The sequence below is a fragment of the Felis catus genome, chromosome B2 (assembly GCF_018350175.1).
Source record: "Felis catus isolate Fca126 chromosome B2, F.catus_Fca126_mat1.0, whole genome shotgun sequence".
NCBI classification, from domain to species: domain Eukaryota; kingdom Metazoa; phylum Chordata; class Mammalia; order Carnivora; family Felidae; genus Felis; species Felis catus.
The window spans coordinates 150,047,525-150,071,503 of record NC_058372.1 but is presented as its reverse complement, the minus strand read 5'-3'; the positions used below and the strand labels follow the sequence as shown (position 1 = coordinate 150,071,503).

At 55.3% G+C, this 23,979-nt stretch overlaps 1 protein-coding gene across 6 annotated transcripts in view; it reads right to left on the bottom strand.

Moving 5' to 3' along the window:
- The window catches only part of KIF25 (kinesin family member 25), a 46,925-nt gene that overhangs the window by 10,739 nt on the left and 12,207 nt on the right, over window positions 1-23,979 (bottom strand). For 4 of the 6 annotated variants that reach the window (XM_045058372.1, XM_045058374.1, XM_023254595.2 and 1 more), the window contains 6 exons: window positions 20,657-20,779; window positions 18,401-18,539; window positions 17,358-17,461; window positions 15,840-15,928; window positions 13,944-13,980; window positions 5,692-5,759 (listed from right to left, as the gene is read on the bottom strand). In XM_045058372.1, coding sequence (XP_044914307.1) covers window positions 5,692-5,759; window positions 13,944-13,980; window positions 15,840-15,928; window positions 17,358-17,461; window positions 18,401-18,539; window positions 20,657-20,779 — 560 coding nt within the window. The remainder of the gene's footprint in view (window positions 1-5,691; window positions 5,760-13,943; window positions 13,981-15,839; window positions 15,929-17,357; window positions 17,462-18,400; window positions 18,540-20,656; window positions 20,780-23,979) is intronic. The other 2 variants (XM_045058371.1, XM_045058373.1) reach the window with 1 other exon arrangement.

The window sequence follows — 23,979 nt, the reverse complement described above, 5'->3', positions numbered from 1 at the left end:
GGAAGCAGGCTCCAGGCTCCGAGCCGCCAGCACAGAGCCCGACACGGGGCTCAAACCCATGAACCGTGAGATCATGACCCAAGTGGAAGTTGGGACTCAAAACTGACTGAGCCACTCAGGTGCCCTGATTTTTGAGAGAGAGAGAGAGAGAGCCGGGGAGGGGCAGAGAGAGAGGGAGACACAGAATCGGAAGCAGGCTCCAGGCTCTGAACTGTCAGCACAGATCCCGACCCGGAGCTTGAACCTACGAACCACAAGATCATGATCTGAGCCGAAGTCGCACATTTAACCGACTGAGCCACCCAGGTGTCCCTACATTTATTTATTTTTGATAGAGAAAGACAGAGCACAAGTGGGGAAGGGCAGAGAGAGAAGGAGACAAGGATCGGAAGCAAGCTCCAGGCTCCGAGCTCTCAGCACAGAGCCCGACGTGGGGCTCAAACCCATGAGCCGTGAGATCATGACCTGAGTGGAAGTCAGGACTCAAAACTGACTGAGCCACTTAGGTGCCCGGATTTTTGAGAGAGAGAGAGAGACAGAGAGAGAGAGAGTCGGGGAGAGGTAGAGAGTGAGGGAGACACAGAATCTGAAGCAGGCTCCAGGCTCCAAGCTGTAAGCACAGAGCCCGACGCGGGGCTCGAACCCACCAACCGTGAGATCATGACCTGAGCCGAAGTTGGCGCTTAAGTGACCGAACCACCCAGGAGCCCCAAAGCGGGATTAATTTTAAACTTCAGAGGCATCCCTTATAAAATGTGGGTCATCATGCATGATCAGGAGGGCATTTAGAGCAAGGGGTGCGATGCTGAGCTCTTGAATCTGTTTTTTAACTTGTCCCCCAACTCCCCAGGGCCCGTCTACTTTGCACAAACCCGCCCTCCGCCCGCAGCCGGTTGAAGCTGGCCTCGTGTCCATCTGCTTTGTCTGCAAATGTTTCGATGTGTGTCTGAAAAGGACGTGACTGTTCCAAAAACATCACAATGTCACCGTCACCACATTTTGGAAAACTAGCAGTAATTCCTTACTGTCACCCCCAAAGCCGTCCGGCGTTCTCTGACGTTTCTCCCACTCTCCGGCGGGCTTATTTTTCCTGTCAGCCTTTAAAAATCACGATTCAAACAAGGCATTCCCATGGCCACTGGCCAAACGTCTTCTAAATCTCTAATCTATAGTAGGGGTCAGTAAACTTTTCCTAAATAGTAACTAGTTGAGGCTTTGTGAACGTCTTACTTAAACACTCAGGTCTTTGCCACCAACGTGAAGCCAAGGTCAAGGGTCCTGTGCCACCTGCACTTGGTAACACTGTATTGAGTCATTACTCAGGAGCCCAGGTGGACACAGGGAAGCGATGACATAGATCCGGGCGGGACACTGACTCCACTGGACGTGACGTGTGGTCGTGCACCGGCCCCTCCAGAGTCAAAGGACGCGACTTTGCGCAGGGGCAGTGAGAGAGGTGGCGGGCCTCGTGGATCTGTGCAAACATCAGTCACACTCGTGCACACGAACAGCTGAGTCAGAAGATACCGTGGGAGGAAGTTCCCATCGATGGCAGGAGGAAAGCAAACTGAAAACCCAGCCATAACCCTCATGAGCAATGTCCACATCCTTTACGGAGAAAACTCTAAAACTCTCCTGGAAGACATAACCCAACTCAAGCAAATAAAAAGACAGACCACGTACTTGGACAGCAAGACTCAACTCTGTGAGGAAGTCAGTCTTTTCCAAAGTTAGTTTATAAACTTGCCTTACTCCCCCCCCCCAAAAAACACCCCCAAATACCACAGATGCCATCACGTTTTTCTCTGGAGCTGGTAATGTGATTATACAATTGCGTTGGCAAAACAAGAGGTCAGAACAGAAAGGAAAACCCCGGGGAGAGAAGGAGTGGGGGTGGGGCTGTCCCTGGGGACCCTCCGTGTGCTGTGAAGCCTGCACCCGAGGCCGTGGCCGTGCACCTGAGCCGGGGGAGGGGGCGTCCAGGGCACCCGAGACGAGTCTAGAACTGGCCCCGCGTGTGCCAGCTGTATGATAAAGGAAGCATCTCAGATTAGCGGGGAAAAGATGTGTTTCACTAAGTGGTGTCACTAACTGGGGAGGTACATGGAAAAACGAAAAATGGGGTCCATCCCTTAGACAATATTCTAGGATGTTCCAGGCGGGTCGTGAGTTTAATGTGAGAAGTCAAACCACACAAATATTAGAACACGTGGGTTTATTCTTCTCTAACCTGGTGGCCTTTGTCACTGTAATTAAGTTAACAGGGGGACAGCTTTGGCACAGGTAAGAGCTGTCAGAAGCAAAAACAAGATAAAATAACAAACTTGGAAAAACGGTTGCAACTTAAATCACAGACAAGAGATCAATATCCCTAACATACCAAGTGCTCCGGAAAACAAAGAAAAAGGCCAATGCTGATTGTGTTGTAACATCTCCTTCCGTTTCTCACGTGTTCCTTACGCAGGAACATGTTCCCTGCATTTCTTCTCATATCAGAAGTCCTCTCTGTATCTTGTAGAAACACATCTACAGACGCGAGCTCACTGGAGAAAAGGCTGCAGGAGGCTGTTAGCTGCCCGACAGGGTGTCCGCCTCCCACCAGAGAAGCTGGGTGGAGGCCAGAAGCTGGGAGGCCCCAGGTCCAAGCACGTCCTGGCGGGAAGCTGTGGGCACGGGGGTCGGGGGGTGGCGGGCCAGCTGACCGGCAGGGCTAACCCAATCTTCACTTGCCGGGGGAAGGCGAAGCCGTCCTGGGGGTCCGCTCCACACAGCCAGCACCCCCACCGTCTCCAGGGTGCGCCCGGCCACACTGCGGTCCTGACCCTGTGGGGGTCAGGGGGGTCTCTGACCCTCTGCTCCTATCTCCTCTGTGCCTTTGACCCTTTTGTCTCCCTACCGGAATGTCCTCTCTTCTCTGCCTGGTTAACGCCTGGTTAACAGAACGTCAGGACTGGTGCAGACACCGTCAGCTCACCTCCAGCCCCGCCAGCCCGTAACACGAGCTCAGGGAAGGCTCGAACTCACGACCCCGGGAATCGACGCAAACATGTGGGGACAACACAGCATGAATGCGTGTAACGGGGGGACACAGCCAAGGGTCCTTCAACTACCTGATACATCCGTTATGCTCAAAATAATGAAATTACTTCTTATTTTTCTTACGGCATTTTGGGTCAATGGCTGCCACTTTTAATTTGCCATTTTAAAAAATAATAATGTATTTTTATCCCACTTAGAAGATAGCAGCGGTCTTCTGACTCTGGGCCCGTTCATACTTTTCCTGAATTTTTTAGGAAGGAACGTATTTTCCCCTTCACACATATTTATTTTTTAAAAGGGGCGAAGTACTGAAACTGTTGAGAGTGTCTTTCAACCCTGAAATAAAATATTTTGACATTTATTAGTTCCGTCAAAAGCTCTATAAAATAAACAGTGTTCTGATTTCATAAGACCCATATGCTCTGCTGACTTTGAAGTGGGACAATCCTGAATAAATTCTTCCCCGGAATAAATTCTTACGGAGATTTAAATGTGAATTCTTGCTTCTTGCTTGGATGGACAGCGACTGGTGCAAATTCCTTCCTTTCTTTTTTTTGTTCAGCCCAAACACCACAGTCGAGACCTTCCCCTTCAGTCTGACCCCAATGTGTATGGCGTGCTGCCCCCCCCCACCGGCTCCCCAAAACATGGTCCCCGTGACACCGACAGACGCGTCCCGGCCCCCAGCGCCCTGCCCCCCCTTCCCGGGTCCCACGGCCGCGGCAGGCACACGACGGCCCAGACTTGACCCTGGAAAGGCGTGTGAGCGGCCGGCCCTGGCTTCTCCACCCACGGTGCCCGCGCAGGGGCTCCTGACAAGGCCAAGCCCTGGGACCTGCACATGTGAGAAGCCACAGGAACACGAGGGGGATTGAAGACCCGCCCCGTGGCAGCGGGCTGGGGTGGCGTGGCCCTCCTCGCCCTCCTCTCGCTCGGAGCGCAGACAACACAGGACCCGAAACGCCCGGCGAGACACAGGTGGCCCTGAAGGCCCAGGGGAGGGAAGGCTCCAGGTGCACGAGGAGAGGCAGCCGGACTGCGGACGAGAGGCTGGCGCTGACAGCCGGCCCCTTTCCTCTGAGGAAGGCCCCCTTTCCCTGGTGGTGTCGTGTCTGAAGCCCACACGGCCACTTCAGCTTTCTTGTTAAAAAAAGCATCAGAGTTTACGGATTGAATCAGGACCCACACGTCACAATTAGCCCACTTGCCTCCTCAGGTCTCCCTGAAACATTGACTGTATTTTTAAAATGGATCCCGTGCTTCGGCCACGGAGGCGGCAGCTCCGTGGGCACAGACGAGTGCACACAAGGCCGCCAGTGAGACGGAGAGCAGCTCTCAGCATGAGTCTCCCCCGTGGCCTCCCCTGTGGCCTCTCTTGTGGCCTCTCCGTGGACAACCCCTCCCGCCTCCCAGCTCCTGGCAGAGTCTGGCTTGTTCTCCACCCTCAGGCCTTCGTCTCTTCCAGGAGGTCTGGGTCACATAGGAAGCGCGTTTCATGTCACAGAACACCGTGTCCAAAGGGGCGGTGCCACCTTCGTCCGCATCAACCACGCTGACCCCTCCAGCCACCAGCCCGTGGTTTTCGGCATTGGGCCACGTGGACCGGTGGCTTCCAGCCGGCCCTCCCGCGAAACTAAGGACGTCGGCGTCTCTCGGTTGCGACGTCTATACTGACACTTTGCCCACCTGCTTATGGCGTGGTCTGTTCTCTTCCTCTCTGGGTACCAGTGCTTGGTAAGCTTTGTGATTTCCAAAGGTTCGCTCCGGCCTGGGGCTCGCCTGCCCTTTCTCCTGGTGACGTCACACACACAGAGCGGACGGTGTCTGTGGCAAAGCCTGATACATCGTTTTCTTGTATAAATCGCGCTTTTTGTGGAATTTCTGAGAACTCTTTCCTTAACTCGAGGTCACAAAGACTTTTCTCCTGAGTCATCTTCTGAAAGCGTTGTGGTTTTATGTGTTATATTCAGGTCTAGATTCCATGTCAGTTACTTTTTTGCAAAAGGTGTGACCCACAGGGGAGCGTGGGTGGCTCAGTCGGTTGGGCGTCCGACGTCAACTCAGGTCATGATCTCGCGGTTCGTGGGTTCGAGCCCCGCGTCGGGCTCTGTGCAGACAGCTCAGAGCCTGGAACCTGCTTCCGATTCTGCGCCTCCCTCTCTCTCTCGGCCCCTCCCCCGTTCGCACGTGCTCACGCTTTCTCTCTCAAAATAAATACACAAACGCTGAAAAGTGTGGTGCACAGACCAAGGCTCATTGCCTGTTTGCAGGCTCACCCACTGCTTCGCCGCTACTTGTCGCAAAGGCAAGCTTGGGGCGCCTGGGGGGCTCAGTCAGGCATCTGACTTCGGCTCAGGTCATGATCTCACGGTTCGCGAATTGGAGCCCCGCGTCCCGTTCGCCGCTGTCGGCGTGGAGCCTCCTTGAGATTCTCTCTCGCCCCTCTCTGCCCCTCCCCCGCTCACCCTCTCTGTCTCAAAATAATAAATACACTTAAACAAACAAAAAAGACAAGACATGCTTTCTCCACTCAGTTGCCTATGCTCATTAGCAATTAGTGCAAATGATGGGATAAATTGTGAATTTCATTAACCAAATGCTAACGCAAGATTTATATTTGCGTGACTTTGTTTTCTGTGTCAAAGCACTTACCTCTCAAAACTATAAGTGTTATTAATCGGCGGGTGAGCGGCCCGATCACATTTCACCAGGACTGTTTCCTAATAAAAAAGCGTAAACAAGGCAGTTAAGACACAGCCAGTGCTGCACTGGTAACACTGAGCAGGGGTTGACAGACCACAGCCCTCGGGCCAATCCAGCCTGTCGCCAGTTTTTGTAAACAAAGTTTTGGTGGAACGCAGCCACGCCCGGTTTACGGATTGTCTACGGATGCATTTTACTGAACCGCACAATTGAGTAACTAAGACAGCGACCAGATGGTCCCCAGGGACTGTAACATTTCCTTCCCCTCTAGGGGACAGGCTGGCCGGGCGCTGGTCCGAGAGGAAAGTCGCCTCCGCGAGGAACGCCCAGAGGAGCTCGTTCTCTGCTACAGACGGGGGTGGGGGGGTGCAGCGGCCCAGGGAGGGGCCTCTGCGGGCACTGGACCTCTCGAGTGAGGCGTGAGACTCTCCCAGGACCGACGAAGTCCCATCTTGGACATGTTATTTCATTATAACTGGTGGGGCTAAAAGTTTTGCTTTTAAAACGCGTGGATTTGGGTCTTGCCCCGCTGTCTCCTTCAATGCCATTTTGTGTGGACACGAGCAAAGGCTGTCTTCAACAAGAAACGCAGCATTAGATTACTTCTCCTGAAGCGCAGAAACAAAAATACACATTCCGAATGGGTTCCAATTCTAAGACAAAATGCAAATTCATGACCAGGCCTGTAGCAAGAAGTGAAAAACAACCAACATTTGATTTTTCCGCGACAGCCACTGGAGGGTGTGCCTTCCCGGCTCCCTGCGGGTCCCTTCACATATACGCGTATCTGCAAAAATAAATGCGTGTCCAGAAAGCGGCCTGGGTAGGCGCTGGGGGCATAAGCTGTGGAATTCAATGCCATTTGTTCTAGACGCGGTTGTTACTTCCCGCCAGCGGCGCGGGCCGGGCCGTGGGAGCCGCGTGCGGTTGCGTTTGGATCTGCGAGGGCTGCCGGTTCAGGTGCTGACCCGGCCAGCGAGGTGAGGCCGCGCCGTCCCCGTGATCAAACGTGAAATGCTACAGGCACACAGGTGTGCGTGTGGGTAAGACGAGCTTTGAAAAAATCACTCAGCGGTGGCCTTGCCAACACACTCGATAGTTAGGCCTTGATTTCACCGGAAGCATCTCGCATGGGCCTTCCCTTCCCGACACTCGTTGCTGCTGCTCCTGGGGCGGGCGGGCGCGGGCTGACGAGATGGTCCCTGGCTTCCCCCCTGCGCTGGTCTCTCCGTCTCCAGCCCAGCGGCCTTCCTTCCAGTCCACGCTTTACGTCACTGCCTTGGAAACCTTTCCAACGTGTACATCAGACGAGAAGGGGATAAGTCACCTCAACCGAAAAGTGTGAGGAGCTAGTGACAGGACATCAAGCTGTGGGCGCACCATTCAAGGCCTTATCTCAAGCTGCCAGCCGGGGGTGGCAGAGTGGGAGGCCGTTTGCTACCATTAGGAAAAGTACGTCAGAGCAGAAAGGGCCAGAAACCCGTCCACGGGGACTCTGGCCAGGACGGAGCAGCGGTCCGGGACCGGGGCCCCCCGTCCCGTCACACGGCCGCCGCTGCCCGGGCACCTTATCTAGTTACTATCCGAAGGTTTGGGGGTGGCTATGTCTCAACACGGCTTTCAAGGAAGAGGTCTTATCCTCAGGGGAGTCGCTAACGGAGAGTTCAGTTCTCCGCTGAGGATTTATTGAGCACCGACAGTGTGTCAGAAGCTGCCGCAGGGGCTGTTTGTCCCCTTATGATACCAGTAATATTGGTATATAATAACAGTAATACCCCTGTGAAGGAAGCAGCTCCTAAATCTTAAAAAGAAATTTTTTAATGTTTATTTATTTTTGAGACAGACAGAGAGAGAGAGAGAGAGAGAGGGACAGAGAGAGAGGGAGACACAGAATCTGAAGCCGGCTCCAGGCTCTGAGCTGTCAGCACAGAGCCCGACGCGGGGCTCGAACCCATGAACCGCGAGATCATGACCTGAGCTAGTCAGACGCTCAACTGGATGAACCCCCAAGGCGCCCCTCCTAGATCTTTTTAACTCCCAAACTCCGCCGGAAGACGCAGGACCGAGCAGTAAGGCACTGACACCGTCTTCAGAGCAGAAGCCACACCTGGCACCCGGACCCAGGATCTGACCACCAGCCTCGGCCCCTCGCTCCCCGCGTGAGGCATATTTTCGTGGTGGTATTCCTTTAATTTTGTGTCAAGACGTAACCCTAGCCCCTCAGGATGAACGGCGCAGAAACACACACCCCAAAGTGTTTTACTGACGTCTTCAAATGTCTGCGTTTTGACCATAAAGAAAAACAAATGGAAAATGCTAAGGTTTACAACGTCTCACCCAAAAGCTCAAGGGACACCCTAGAAGGAACGTAAGAAGCCATAAAAACAAGCATGAGTCCAGAAGCTTCCCTGGCTATTTAGAATGTCATCCTACGGTGTGATCACTAGATTTTAAGCAACATCTGAAATGATTCCAAGAGCAAAGTCTCATTTTCCCAAACACAGCTTAAATGTTCTTCCTTTCCAAACAAATGCCTCCTCGTTCGTAGCGCTCAACGCCCTTCTCCTCACAAATAAGACTCATTTCCCGCGGCCTTTTAAGATAATTTCCCTTCATCCAAAATTTCAGGCTCTTGCCCTCTGGCATCCGTCCTCCCGGGAGGGGAGCGGCCGGGTACTCCGAGATGGTCAACGCAGACCTGCGGGCACCGCTGTGATGGGCACGCCTGCCTCGTGGAATTGCAAGGCTCCCCGGGGGGGCATGTGGAAGGCGCCCGGCGCAGTCGGTCGTCGTCTTCCTGACGTTATGCCAGTATTCTAGGTACTTATGAACATTGTATAATTTATGGATTTTATTGGCATCTACATCAATATTCAATGCAAGACACTATCGAAATAAAATTTGAACTGGTGATCACCGCAGACGGGGAGGGGAGGAGGGGGTCACGTAAATCATTGCCACGCTCCAGTTTCCAGGCTGGGTGACGGATTCGCAGAAGTGACCCACAGCCTGGGCCGAGTGTTCCTACGCTCCCAGACGTCCTCCCACGGCATCCCCTCGGAGATCAGGGACCCAGCCCGGGAGGGTGTCCACTCGCAGGGCACACGTGCGTGCGAGTGCGCGGACTGGTGTGCTGGTCCGTGGCTACTCGGCGGAGCGGGGACAAGACGTGGGCCCGAGCCTGCCGGCTGCTTCAACGCCTGGCCGTGGCATCCAGCCCGACCTTGCCCATCACCCGGCACCGCAGGGGCCGCCAGGACCACAGACAGTCACCGGCTCCACACTTCTTGAAGGTCTTTGGGTAAGAAGCAGCCACAGACTTCTTCACACCTAGTATAGACTCTATTTGCTAATTCAGACTCTGGTACAACTTGTTGTGTGACCCTGGGTGCTCATTTATCTTCTCGAAGCCCCATTTCCTGCCATCTGTAAGATGTGCCGGCAACGGGGTCGGCCCTGGTGCGCCTCACAGAATTCGCTAAGTCCGTGGTTCTAAAATTTGGATAAATTAGTTACCTACGAAAGGAGAAAATATTAGGAACTCTGTAGTACCTACTCCAGAGACGTTACGCAGAAGAGGGTCATTTTCAGACACCGAGTGAAATAGGGGCAGTCCAGTGGAGGGCACTCGGCCGTGGCAATGGGTCTTCCGGCAGAGGGGTGTGTCCTTTCCTGGGATGGTGCGCACGCTGGAGACGGGCTGAGGGACAAATTCTTTGTGAATCCGATTTAAAGCCATGAAATAACTGACCAGTAGAAGAAAATGTAAAAGATAGAGCTTGAGCTTGAAGTAAGCTGATGGGAAGAGAAAGAGAATTTCTTCCTTAAATCCTTGTAACTCCTTAAAAATGCAAACATCTTTTTCTGACCAAAGTCTGTATAAGTCACACTAGCTGTTGTAACGATTTTCAATTCTTCACAATTGGTTCATATTTGAGACACTAAATCTGGGTTCTAGAAAGCCCCTCTTACACCCACAATTTCACCGCAGGAAAGAGCGGATTTCACAGGCCTCAAGAAGCCGAGTGACAGAGCCAAGGTGCACGGTTAGCCTGTGACTCCAGTCTTCCGATTCCTATCCTGTTTCGTTGGTGGCAGAACGGATAAGAAAGCCCCAGGCTGTGGAATGAACTAGAAGCGTGTGTATCATTCGCTCATGTGCACGGAGACACGGCCATGCCAGATCTAGAACCGAGTGTCATGGTGAACAGAGGGTGAGGCCTACACGTGGGGGTGCAGACGAACTTCACAAATCGGCGGCGGAAAATTATGTGCGATTCCACCAAGAACCCCAGAGAAGTAAATAGATGCGGGGGTGGGGGGGACACAGATGGTCTCGTTCAGACTGGGATGCCCGGGCAGGCTGAGCGGAAGGGCATTCTGGAAGGAGGAAAGCGCATGAGTCCTGCAGGCAGCGAAGGGCTTGTCACGTTCAAGGCCAGTGTAGCTGGGAGCAACGCGTATGTTCCTCTGCACAAACAGAGGTCAGAATTGAGACTTTCCAGTTTCTTCTTCAAGCCAGGAGGCCCACGTATCTGACCAAACTGCATCTTCAAGGACTGCTCTCCCCAGCCACAGAGCGGATCGGAGATTCAGGAGGGCAAGGTCGGCGAGGCCCAGGGACAGGAGTGTGGCCCCAAGTGTGAGAGTGATGGGAACGAACTAAATCAGACCCAGGGGAGATTCCTCCTGCAGAACCGACAGGATCTGAGGGGCACTCATGAGGCAAGAGTCCACAGGGACCCCCACATTTCTGGCACCAGACACCGGGTGGATGACTTTCCCTTGCGAAGATGGGGAGACAGGAGTAAGGGTGTGTCCGCAGGGAAAATGCGGAGCTCAGGTTGGGATGTTCTATGTTTGAGCTCATGCAAGCATCCCCAAATACCGGCTCGAGATGCAGAGGTCTCCTTCAGCGTGCTTTCGCGCCTCATCCCACCAGACACCGGAGTATCCGGGGCGTGACCGCACGTCTCTGCTTTCTGCGTGAGCCGAAGCTGCTGGCAGATGTCGCCGCCATCACGGTTACGGCGAGGACCAGGTGAGCCTCGGTTAGGGGACAAGGACCCTATGAAACTTTGATCATTAACAATTTTGTCTTAGGGATGTCAAACCCATCAGTCTTTGTCACGCACCCCTCAGAAAATGTTTTTGACCTCAGCTGCAGATATTTGCAGGAGAATCATTTGACCCCTAGGCTTCCTTAGCTGTATTCGGAAAGTCAAGCCTGTGACCGTCAAACTGAATGCTTGATAAGAGTGAAAAATAAGGGGGAGCCACAGACAAGCAGACAAAGCTGCAAATCTCTTCTTCCATATCTGATTGTCAAACAAGCAGATGCGTGTTAAGTGGAAAATGCACCTAACTAACCCTGAAGACAGCCACCGAGAACTAGGGACAGTGGCCAGACTCCTCCCCGTGAGACTGATTTTATTTACAGTGTGAATCGCCAACGATTCAATGTTGGATTAGGTCGCAAACTGCAACGCAACGCTGTGCCACACGTGTGACACAGACTCTCACGCTCTTCAGACTCGGGAGCACCCGTGGGAGCCCAGAGCCCCGAGGTCACTACACTGACCGCTCGCCTTCTCCGCACATTTAGTGACACAAAGCTCCGGAACCAGCAGCTCAATTAAGTTAAAACACAACTTGGGTTCCACTCAGTCCTTCAAAGAAAATCCAAAATGACCCAATCAAAAGAAATGTTATCTTGATGCGTAAAATATAAGGAAACACAAAACCCTCAAGCTTCTGAATTTGAAAATTCAGTGGGAATTTGACAGGAACCGGAGAGGACAGTCACGAGGTGAACACACGACAAAGAACATCTATAATAGAAAGCAGGGACGACAACAGGTCTTTATAAAGCACGTGAAGGCCAGGTCTCGGGCTCGGAATACATTCTCCCACTAAAAACTGAAGGTCAACCAGTACACCCGCAGATCACGCACGGTGCAGAAAGGACCAGTACTCGACCACGGATACTCCGCGTCTCCGCCTATAGAAGGAAATTTAACAGGATGCATCAGGGCTCCTTTTCACTCAAATTCCTAACAATGAGAATTTAATTTGTCTCCTTTTGCTCGACTCAGTCGTACTGGTGTTTAAGGCAACAGACAACGCATCAAGTGATAGACCAAAAAAAAAAAAAAATCCTTCAAAACAGGGACTTTTTAAAGTGCTTATTTGCAGAGACTGTTGAAAGAGTTTTCAATACCGCTCTAACGGTTTCCTGGGCTGCTGTGTAAAAAGAAAGCCGTCGATCCGTGAACCGAAGTGGCTTTAGGAAGAGTCACCGCAGATTATGACATGTGACCACCATAAGACAGACTCCAACGACGGACCTTGTAGGGGGGCGGAGGGGAGCAGCCCCTCGCGGCTTCCACCCGGCACCGCGGTCTAGAGGACCAGGGTCTGGGCATCAATACAGCTGAGAGTTCACCTTCCACACGCTTTCTAGACTCGTGCAGCAATGGTCGTAACAAGCGGCAGTGAAGTGTAAGCCCAACGTATCTTCATGTTTATTTATGGAGACGCTCAGCCATGCACAAAACTGGAGGAAACAGGATAATGAGAGCCCTCACCCGGCACTCTAGACATTTGGTCCATCTTGTTTTATACAGATGCTCAACCCACCTCCCATTCCCCTGGCGTATTTTAATTTAAATACCAGACAACACAGCATTTGATTTCACTTATGAGGACTCAGTTTTTCAGCACAGCCCCCATGCCATTACCATCTCACTTCAGGCAGTTAATACAAACCCACACGTAGTCTAATTTCTCTGGTTGTCCCCAAAATGTGGTTTACAGATGACTTGTTCAGAGACTGTGATTATGAGCCTGGGGCGTCTCCCATTCTGCCTCCTCTGCCCTCCTTGGCGTTACTGATTTCTCAGAGGAATCGGGTCACTTGTCCTGTGAAGTGTCTCACGTTCTGACTTGGCTGATTTCTTTCCTCTTGTTCAAAATGGCAGACCCCCAGACTCCATTAGATGTGGGCTCAACTTTGCAGCCCAGTCTCTTCACTGGTGGGACTGTAGCACCTCATGGCCTGTGGCCACCTCGTCACATCTCAGCGTCTCTCTGTCTGTGACCTCATGGCCCGTGGCCACCTCCTCACGTCTGAGCATCTCTCTGTCTGTGAAACTTCGAGTGCTCTGGGTTCTGGAACCTTCCGTGGTAAAGATCCTGCTGTCCCCTAACCGTCTAGCACCCACTGAAGACTGTCACCCAGATCTATTAGGGCTTTCGAGTGGTGACTTCTATTCTTATCACTTACTCTGAATTGATAATCTAGAATCTTCTGAAAAGAAAAACTTTCTCTCGCCAACTATTTATTTACCCTGAAATGCATTTCGTACAGGAAAGGCATCATAAATGTTTACTTCTTTGTAATTTTTTAGAGTAATAGACCGATGCTCTAGCCCTCTCCAAAGGCCATCAATGAGATTTAAAGACGGAAGTACTTGCGAACTGAAGGTTTGTGTAGAATTCTGTACTTTTTCAACCTGGCTCCAGTCACGTCTTGAGCTCCAAGACGTAGGATACCCTACGTCAGTGGGCATCCCTTCTGCATTTGTGGACACAACCCCACCGTCTTCCCTACTCGCTTTACTGCCTGGCACAGCCTGTGTCCCGGGCGCGTCCTGTACTCCCAGCAGGTGGAAACCACGGTCTGGGTGTTCGGCTTCCCACTGTTGCTTCCAGGCCTTTTGGGTCGATAAAGCTAAGAAACACGCAGGTTCTGAAGAGAAAACAAAATTGTGGGCTGGTAGCAGACACGTCCGTTTCATAATTTTAAAACGACACGGTTCATGAGGAGCCACATCGGTTCCACGCTTGCGTTTCTTGCCTTATGCTCAGACCACAGGTTCCGTCCTTTCGTGCGCTGGCTGACTTGGGGGCTGGAAAACCAACGAGAGCAGAGCGGCTTTCCTGACACACACACACCTACAGTGAGGGGGCCCGCGGCTTCGCACAAGGGACGCGCACCCAGCCCGCGTTAATTTCTCGCTCCAGCGGAAATCCGGACACAGAACCCATCTTTGCTATCTGAGGAGGCACGGAATAAAGGGGGAAACTCTCCTATGTTCACCCGTCTCTGGTTTACGCCCAGGGGTGGATGTTTCTGGGGCCCACGGGAACCACCACACAGAGAGCTCCTCCAAGTGCGGCGTGCTGGAGATGTGACTCACATCGTCGACGGCGTGGACCACTTCCGCAGGCACAGAGCTGGGGGTAAAACAATGACAATAATGACCACGCACATCACTGTGGAGGGTCCTTCTCTTTCCCTAATCCCCAAACTCTTCTCTGCCACTGTCATTTCTGCCGGGCCCTCCTTTTGTGGTCGCTTCCTGTCCTCCCCCCTCCCGCCCCTGTCCTCTCCTTGCCTTTGGGTTTGTCTCGTCACCCCTACTTCTGCCCCTCACCCCTGCTCTTGTATCAGCGTCTCAGATTTTCTCCCTGCTCCTCATTCTCGTCTCTCCTCCGTCCTTCCCACGTTCTCCGCCAACGTTTTCTCTTCTGCCTCTGCTTTTCATTCTACGTTCCCTTCTTGTGTCGTGCGGGAGAGACGGACAGATCTACAACCCGATGCCTCCTGCAAGTGCAGCTGTGGGGCTGACTGATGTGCACACAACGTCACACCAAGGTCTCCGCCTTCAGGACCTTGGCCGTTTGAAGGCAATCATGAATCTGGCAAAAGGCAACGTGTCGCAGAAATGGAAGCTAAATGAACGTAAATGATGTAGGCACACAGGCACAAGGTCAGGAAGCCGCTCGGGAAGCTCTGAGAAGCTAGACAGCCAGGAGCAACGGCGTCCGGCAGAACTCCCCGCAACAGCAGACACGTTTCTGTGTCTAAGCAGCGGCCCGACATCAGCAACGGGAAAGCTAGGCGTACGTGAAAACACCACAGTCTGGAGCTGCTGGCGGCTGTGTTTCCAGGTCCTTGGACCTCTGACAAACAGTACACGGCAACCAGTCAGCACAGCACATACGTGTTATGCCCACGAAAAGAAAAAAATATGCAACCACTGTCAAAAAGGTGCAAATTGTATTTCATGCTGCAGGACTGACCAAGGGCCTTCTAACGACCTTCCCAAGCCAAGTGCTAGACCGTATGATGCAAACGTCAGTGTGGCCCGAGTGAGGCCCTTACAGCAGGGCAAGGCTTGGGCAGACGAGGGCAGGACCCTGACACGAGCCACCTCACAGGGCAGAAGGCAGTGCCTGTTCGCTGCGGACCTGCTGACGGGACTGACCTAACGCAAGCAGGGGACAGTGTCAGGTGGCGTCCACAATGGAGGGCCTAGAATGTGGAATCCATCTGGCTACAATGGGGAGAAATTTCCACAGGGGTTGTTTCCTCGTGGGAAGAAGGGAAAGTCATACTTAGTAAGATTTTCAAGCAAACAGCCAACCAAAATGATTCCAGATAATTCCGTTATTCATTAATACTGTCAAAACTCTAGGTCACAAGAGGCTCCTGGGTGGTTCAGTCAGTTGAGCGTCCGACTTTGTCTCAGGTCATGGTCTCAGAGTTCATAGGTTCAAGCCCCGCCTTGGGCTCTGTGCTGATGGTTCAGAGCCCGGAGCCTGCTTCAGATTCTGTGTCTCCCTCTCTCTCTGCCCCTTCCCCACTCACACTCTGTCTCTCTGTCTCTGTCTCTGTCTCTCTCTCTCAAAAATAAATAAACATTTAAAAAATTAAAAAAAAAAAGAAAAAAAAGCCTAGGTCACAAACACCAGCTGAGTCAGTACTAGTTACCTTTCTGCGCCCCTGAGGGGCCTCTGGGGTAAATACGGGAGGGTGCTCCCCATACAGAGAGAGGACCAGCGAGAGCCTGGCCCTGCCGGGCACTGAAAGAAGGCTGGCCGCGTCGGTGGTCCCGCTGCTTCATGATGAGCAAGGCAGCTCCCCACCCCCCCCACCCCAGGGACAGACACATCCTGCTTTGGGGCCAAGGGTAGGAAGATGGGAGGCGTGGGAAATCGCTGCGTTTTCTATTGTGTTCCTTAAAACAGACACACACACACACACACACACACACACACACACACACACACACGATGCGAAAGCAAATTACCTGTTCTGTGAAGCTGGATCCTCGGATTCCTCATCAAAAGGCAACAAAGGGCGGATCCGGCAGTGAACCCTGATATTCCCTTTCAGCTCCTACGACAATAGAGTTTGTCCCTGTGAGCTCAGGGGCAAGGCTGAGCGGACGGACTATTTCCTCAGAGAACGCGGCCTGAGGGCCGCTTCCCCGGGACGTGAGCGTCGCGTTCCCCACCCACACCTTGGCTTCTGATCAAGTCCCCACGGAGTGGCACTGAGCAGTCAGCGTTATTTTAGGCTTTTTAAACATCCACACTGAAGCGTGTTCACTTGGCAAACCATCATCGTGTGGTGACGAGTGTCCAGAAACCACCTCTCGATGGGGACCCGTGTCAAATTTCTGAGGCATTTTGGGAGAAGTTTCTGAAACCTGGTACTTTTCCAGACCCCGCCAAGTGTTCACCCAAATCGTGGCACGATGTGGTACTTTAGAGACAAAGGGCAACGGTGTGGGACAACCGCTACACGTGCCCCCACGTGGAAGAAGGGAGCACGTCCGCACGGCCTGGCTCGCCTCGGCCAGGCTGTGCCCAGACCCCCCGACGGCGCGGGTCTACCACGTCCGGGTGCCCCTGGCTCCACGCTGCACCCCGCTCTCTGGCACTGTGCGCGCGTCCTTTGCCCCCTGGTCCTTTCACAGCGACGGGACCATAACGAAGATGTCTATTCTTCCTCCACACGACAGCGTCAGAAACTCGAAGTCCGCCAACGTGTCCTCCAGAAGCCATCCTTCTCCACTCACTCCCAGGGCCCTCGCGCACCTCTCCCTTGGTCTCTGCAGCGGGGCGACACTGCTGTCCAGACCGGGGACCAAAAGGCACCAAGATGCTTAGAAAGTGCGGTCGGCGGGAAGCGTGCATGCGCTCCAGTGTCACGGTGTAGAGCTCGGCCGCGGGAGTGGGTCAGGCGCAGGGAGAATTACTCCCACGCGGGTCTGGCCGTGGAGGGAGCCCGGGGACGGGAGAGAATCTTCCCAGGAACCACCGGGTCCTGGGGCTGCTGGTCCACGGGACTGTGAGCCGGGCCGGGGCTCAACCACACCACCCAACCTCACAGAAGTTCACCCACCAAACCGTCAGCTCTGGCCTCGCGGCGTGCAGAAACGGACACCTGAGCGTGCACACTCCATGGGCCGCAGAGCTCAGCCCGCGGACAAACGTGAGGGGCCATGCTTTGCGCCCTGCGGATGGGGGAGGAAGAGCTGGGGCCGGGGCTCGCGAGGAAGGCAGCGCTCTGAGAGTCCTAGGTCCGGGGCCCCCTGTGCGGACCTCCGCCCCCCCCACGTGCCCCGGTGCCCCCCCCCCCGTGTTGACCTCCACCCCCCCATGTGTCCCAGTGTCCCCCCTGTGTGTCTGGAGTCCCCCGTGCGGACCTCTGCCCCCACCCCCAACATGCCCCGGTGCCCCTCCCACCCCCGGCCTTTCACTGGGGTCCCTGCCCAGGTCCCCTGTGCCGCCACCCTTCTGGGAACCCAGACCGCACTCACCACCAAACGGTTGTGAAGCACCTTCCTCCTCTGCTTCTCTAGCTGGTACCTCGAGTCTGCTTCCTGCAGGCATCGCTCCAGATGTCCCGCCTCGGACCGCCAAGCTGCAACAATGGTTTACCCGCGTGTCCGGCTGGTTTCCGGGAGGGGGGCCTGCACTACATCCTGTCTCCCTCTTCTCCCTTCCGGTTTTCCATAAAACACCTCACGTTTTCAAAGCCGAGAGACACTATTTTCCATAAAATAACAGCACTGTCCCCTTTGCTGGAGCGCGTGACATGTAGGACCACCTGTGTGGGCTGAGTCACCTCACCTGAGACCCTTTAGGAGAGGCCCTGAACCGAATGCACCAAAGAGGCACGAGACCCTTAGGTACTCAGTGATTTGAACTAAAATATCTGGGGGCACCTTGGGGGGCTAAGTCAGTTGGGCACCCACTCTTGATTTTGGCTCAGGTCATGATCTCGCAGTTTGTGAGTTCGAGCCCTGGAGTCGGCCTCTGTGCTGACAGGTTGGAGCTTGGAGCCTGCTTGGGATTCTGTGTCTCGCTCTCTCTCTGCCCCTCCCCTGCTCTCTCGCTCTCTCTCTAATAAACCAAAATATCTGTCAGGCTAACAGGAACCTAGTACGCCTTAATTCACACAGTGCCACGGGGCCAAAGCACCTCCCTCCATGAGCTGCCTGTTGGGTAGTTTGAGCACATCCCGTCCTGACCCAATAGCGGCCGAGCGCTGTGGGCTTCCCAGATGTGAGGAAAGGGCTGAGCGGATCGAACAGAGCCTCACACACACTCTAGGAGCCTCCGGCACAGGACGTGCAGCAGGGACACGGTGCCAGCTCAGGGACAGCATCGAGGTCCAGAAAGCCTCTTCGAGTCACCAGAGGAAACGGGGACTCCCTGAGGAGGGAGCGCGGCCAAGGACCGCAGCCCCCATGCACGCCAATGGCCGCCTGGGCGTTGGCTCTTGCCCCTGTGCCCAGGCAGGGCGCGTAGTCAAGGGAGAGGGAAACTTGAATCCCCGGCAGGTGGGGCCATGGCTTACACAGCAGAGCCTGGTGTTGGAGCTGTGCCCTCTGGACCCCCTCGGCCACTTCAGAAAGGCCTGTCTGCAGGTGGTCCCAGAAATTCCTGAAAACTTCCAGAAAAGAGGCATGCAGTGCCTTTACGTCTTGCTTCAGTGCCTACAGAGCAAAAATATACAGCACTGAGGTAGTGAATATTATTAATCACATAGCGCTATATATAATAATTTCCCAAGTGGCTATAGAATAAGAACACAGCCGCCTGGCGCAGTCATGTGCCGATTTATTACGAACTAAATCTACTTAAAGCTCAAGTTCTCAAAAGTTAGATGAAGGACAGGTTTTGTCCGCTGGGTACTTGCTTGTGAGGATGGTCGGGCCCCGGTCCCACGTCGCCCTCCACACACAGCTGCAGGGCTCTGATGTATTATCCAGACCGCCTGCTTGGAGCCACATTGTCCTGGGCCCATGGTGAGCGCCGTGGTGACCCCGTGCTTAGGGGACACACGTCCGTCCGGGTGCACGTGCGAGAGCCTTCAGAGAAGTCTGAGGACAATGCATCTGATAAACAGCATCCCCCACGTCAGGGGCTCTTCCCTTCTGATGCGACTGGAAGGCTGTTTGGCCCAGAGAAGGAAGGTGCGGACGTCCTGCAGCTTAACATCTCCTACGGAAGGAATCGCGAGATCGTAGCTGACCCGAGATAGAGTCGTTTGTTCCGTTAAACCTTCCTTTTCTGTAACGTGGAGACTGTTCCCATACGTTTGGGAAACGTTCTGCTAAAATGTCAACACTAAATTGAATTACGGTATTTTATTACATGGAACGCAGGTAGATTTACGCACGATAGTCAAAGATGGGTCCGTTTCACTCAGCGATGAGAGCGCAAAGAATTAGTTTATATAAATGTGTTCTGCAGGCACTGAAGCCGTGCATGGGCCGGAAAAAGAAACCTCTAAGGGCAGACTAATCGTGTTTGCAGATGGCATTCTTGTTGTTGTAATAATGATCTTTTTTTTTTTTTTTCCTTCTGACTTTCACCCAGGTCACACTGTTTATAACAAAAGGTGAACAATACTCCCAACCGGACGATGGTATAAAAATACACCCCCACACTCTCACCCTGGGAAGGTGCCAGAGTGCTGCCTCCAGGGCCGCGGTTCCCACTTCTCTTCCCAGACGCCCCGGCCGTTCCACAGGCGCTGCGTCCACGGGATGGCAGCGACACTCGCCCTGTTTAGCCTGACCTGGACAAAGCACTTCTCTACCCTTTGACGTTAAAATAAACAAGAGGACGACTCTGACTCTGGCATACAGAGCGGCCGACGGCAGTTCTCAAGGCCCATCTCACGGCCACACGGTGTTCTTCCCTCCTGTCTCCGCTCAGGAGTCCAGTCCGCACGCCCTTGGGTGCGGAAGTCCTCGCTCTACCCGGCAGGTAGTGGGGCAGAGGGCGAGACCCCCAGCCGAAGACCCTCACAGCAGGTTATGAACGCAGTGACGCTTCTGCAACCTCGCGAAGGCCAGATCAGCAGGCTGTAACGGAAAACCTGCATCTCCTAACTGAGAAGCTTTGCTTCGTGAAAAGACGGTTTCTTGAGCAGATCTATTTTCGGGGCACCTGGGTGGCTCAGTTGGCCGAGTGCATGACTCTTGATTTTGGCTCAGGTCACGGTCCCCAGGGTCATGACGATGAGATCTGAAGTGGGTTTCATGAGTGAATGGCTAAGAAAGAAGGCGTGAGACGTTTTTTGGTGCAAAAAGGCGATTTTATTATAGCGCGGGGACGGGACCCGTGGGCAGGCAGACCGGCACTGGGGTCATGAGGAGTAACTGACAACATACTTCCTAGTTTGTGGTGCGAGGGGGAAGGGGATATAGGGGCCGAAGGTGGCTTCCAGAACCGTGAGGGGCTGGCTGCTGTGCAGATAAGGTTACTGTTCGCCTTTAACGAAACGTGAGCACCAAGGCAGCGTGAGTTCCTTGAGGACGGTCACGCTCCGCGTGCTTCGTGTGTCAGCGGGCTGCGAGCCGTAAGGAGATTGCGTTTCAGCCACATTTCTCTTGCCTTTGATTCCGTCATCAGTGGGATCGGGCCCCGCATCGGGCTCTGCACTGAGGGTCGAGCCTGCTTAAGATTTTCTCCTCTCCCTCTGCCCCTCCCCCCAATAAATGAACAGGAACAAAAGGAAAAAAGTGGACCTATTTGGACCGGCATGACATCCACAATTTCACCAGAACACAAGTGAACGCGGCCGCGGGGCGGGGGCTCCTACCTGAATCACCGGGCGGAGCCGGAGCAGGGCCGCGTGGGGGCTTCTCGGCAGCCGGGCCCGCGGGCCGCACAGGGAGCACAGCCCTGCAGACGCACTTCCACTCTGTCCAGCCGCTCCTTGGTACTGGTGTGTGGAAAACACAAAAAGGGATTCAGCGTCTCGGCACGCTGGAGCGGATGCGTTTTCTCCGAGGGGAGGACGCTCGCGGCCTGCCGGCCGCGCCCCACGCGCTAGCACGGGCACGGCCCTCGCCGCAGAGGGAACCCACCCCGAGCGGCCGCGCAGGTGGACCGCGTGGGGACCGGGCACGGGGCGGCCGAGCTGAGGCCCAGGCCCGGGCGGTCCGGCGGCGCAGCGGCGGAGAGGACGGCGAGGGGGACGGGTCAGGGACAGGGTCGCCGTCTGGGCGGCTTCTTCAGATTTTCCCAACAGATACTTGTGTAGAGGAGCTGGGAGCTCCGTGGAGCAGGAGAGAGTGAGGGGACCATCACGGGGGACGGAGAGGATGAGTCAGGACCCACTCGGGGACACAGCCGGGGACACAGCCGGGGACAGCCTGGCTTGGCTGGGAGATGACGCGGCGGGGGGGGTGGGTGGGGAGGACAAGACAGGGCGTGCCCCGTGGTTGTGGCCGGGGCAGGGTGGCCGGGGAGGAGCGGCACTGGGGCCTGAGCCGGAGGTGACACGATCGGGAGTTTGCTGCGTCTCCCGTGGCACCTGCTGGAGTGCTTCTGCGTCCCACCGAGTCCCTGCAGCCAGGAGACACTGTGGGCGGCCTGCCCCCCAGGGCCTCAGCCAGGTCCCCCAGACGCAGAAAATGGACGGCCAGGCCGGCGAGAATGCGCAGAACTGCATCACCTGCGTAACGGGTACATTTGTCCCGTGTGCAAACCCGAAGATGCACAGCTCGGAAGCCACGGGACGCAGGGATAAGGGTCCCTTTGTTCCAGGAGCTCGCTGCTCTGTTTGGGAGGAGCACAGGGGAGGAAGCAGGACACGCGGGTCGCCGATGCAGGTCCCCACAGCGAGGAGGAGGTACAGGGGGCCTCTGGGGTGGATGCGGGGCTCGGGGGCCTCTGTCCTAGACTGGGGACGGCGCAGAGAGCGGGCGGGACACTGTCCGCCAGAGGAGGAAGTAGCGGGAGCACCAGCTGCTTCGAGGAGGCCTGTGCCACGACTGGCCAGGCATGCGATGGCGCCCCTGAGGACCCGCACCGCCGAGCATCATCGAGCATCCGGGGTCAGGGGTCCCAGGGCTCAGGAGGGTGGGGCCCCACCCTGCGCGGAGGGTGTGCTGAGCCAGGCGCCCCTGCGGGCAGAGCAGGGGAAGCTGCCGTGTGCAGGGGACAGGGGGCAGGGGGCAGCGGGCGGGTGCACCTGCCGGGCACCAGGAGATCCCCTGCGAGTGCTGGGACAGCGGGCACGTGGGGAGAGCTTTTCCGCTGACTGGGGGTTCAGATGGCAGGGCAGCGCGGAGACCCCGGCAGAGACCGCACTGGGTGGTAACTCACACTCCTGTTTGCACCCCAGCCTCCGGCAGCGCAGTGCCCACGGGAAGGCCCACGGCGCGATGCACGGAGCGTGGCGCTCAAAGGTGGCGGACTCGACAGGCCCCCGGAGTCAGAGACCCGGGTGCATGCAAGAGAGGGCTGGAATCCCGGAGCAAGGTCTGCAGATGTGGGTGGCGAGTGAGGAGAGGTCCTAAGATTGCTGCCGGCAGGAGAGCCAAGAGACCAGGCCCGGGGGCGGGGAGGGGACAGAGAGCCAGCCGGCTGTGGGCCAGAGGCGCCTGGGCCTGCAGGTTCAGATGAGACCTGGCCGAGGGCCACCGAGAGGAGCAGGGGGCCCGGCGGAGACGCAGCCACCCCCTGGGACGCGTCGCTCCTGGGGGGCGTCCGCTCCAGGCTGAGCTTCAGGGAGGGCTCCCCGGGAGGGAATCGGCCGTCCCCGAGCTAGAGCTGCTGGATCAGCGTGCACCGGCCTCAGTGCACAACCTAGTGACTCGGGGTGTGCACACACGCAGGGACAAAACACGCCTCGTGTAGGTCCGTCGCCACACAGACTCAGGCTCACAGAATGTCTACGGTTCCTAAGGGAGAACCAGACCCAGGAGAGAAACAGGAGGCCATTGTCATGGCCACAATTAGCAGGACCCCAACACGAGAAGCTGCCGGGGACAGCCCTGAAACCAGCTCTGCCCGAACTTCCGCAGGGACGGGTCCAGGCACCGAACTATCCCTGAAGGAGAAACAGATTGCAGTGTCGCTCAGCTTTCCGTGCGAACGTCGGCTGCTAGCCCGGCAGAGGCCGCCGGTGGCCTGCTGCCATTCAGTGCCCCCTCCTGTACGATTACACCCCCATTTACCAACGTCCCACCAAAAGCAACGTTTCCCTGGGTCTCTGGCAGGTAGGATGTCCACGTGACCCAGCACAAGTCACTGGGTAGGATTTCTGAGCAACGACTTAAAGACAGACGGACGGACAGACGTGGCGGACGTGTTGGGTGTGTTCCCTCGTCTGCCTGACTCCTCCTTCCCAGCGTCTGACCTTGGCTGGGACAGCTGGAGCCCCAGCAGCCACCGTGGAAGCAGGAGACACCGGCTGCTCTCGGCAGCACACAGCCCCCTTTGTCCAGGACACGGACGGTGGGTGCTGGCAGAGGAGGACAGCGGGACCACAAGCATACTTGTGGATGCCACCAGCACCTGGCCCCGGACAGCCCTTCCCCCCGTCCTCTCTTCCTGCCGTACCCAGCAAAACGCAATCCCTGAGCGAAACGCACAATGAACAGCGGTGTTGGGCCCTCCTGGTTCTGGCTGATTGATCTTCCAATGACTCCCTTCGCTTGAACTTCTACTAAGATCTTTCTCTGTTGCCAAACACAACTCTACCGGCGTGTGACTGTTCTAACGATTCTTCTACGGCACATCATACAGGCAACCCTGCCGTCAGCTGGGCAGAGGCTGGCAGTCTCTGTGCCCCGGCGGGGAGCCCGCCCTGCAGATCCCCGGTTCTGAACGCCGTGCCCGTCAAACTTTGCCTCGGTGTCCTTCCCTCACAGAGATGAGCTCCAGAGAAACACGACGCGCACGTTCAAGGCACTGCTCTCAGCACATAGTTACCGAGGCACTGATTCCGCCTCTGGTGACAGAAAGGAAGTAGAACAAACCAGATGGTGGTTTTAATTTGGCCCATTTGCTCAGTGGGGCCTCAGGGAGCCGCAGATCGGGTTCCACTCACTACCTGCGAAGCAAGGAAACGTTCTGTCAAAAATATCCATGCAAAAGCGGAGGGGAACGAGAGTTCTGTCAACTTTCAAGGTC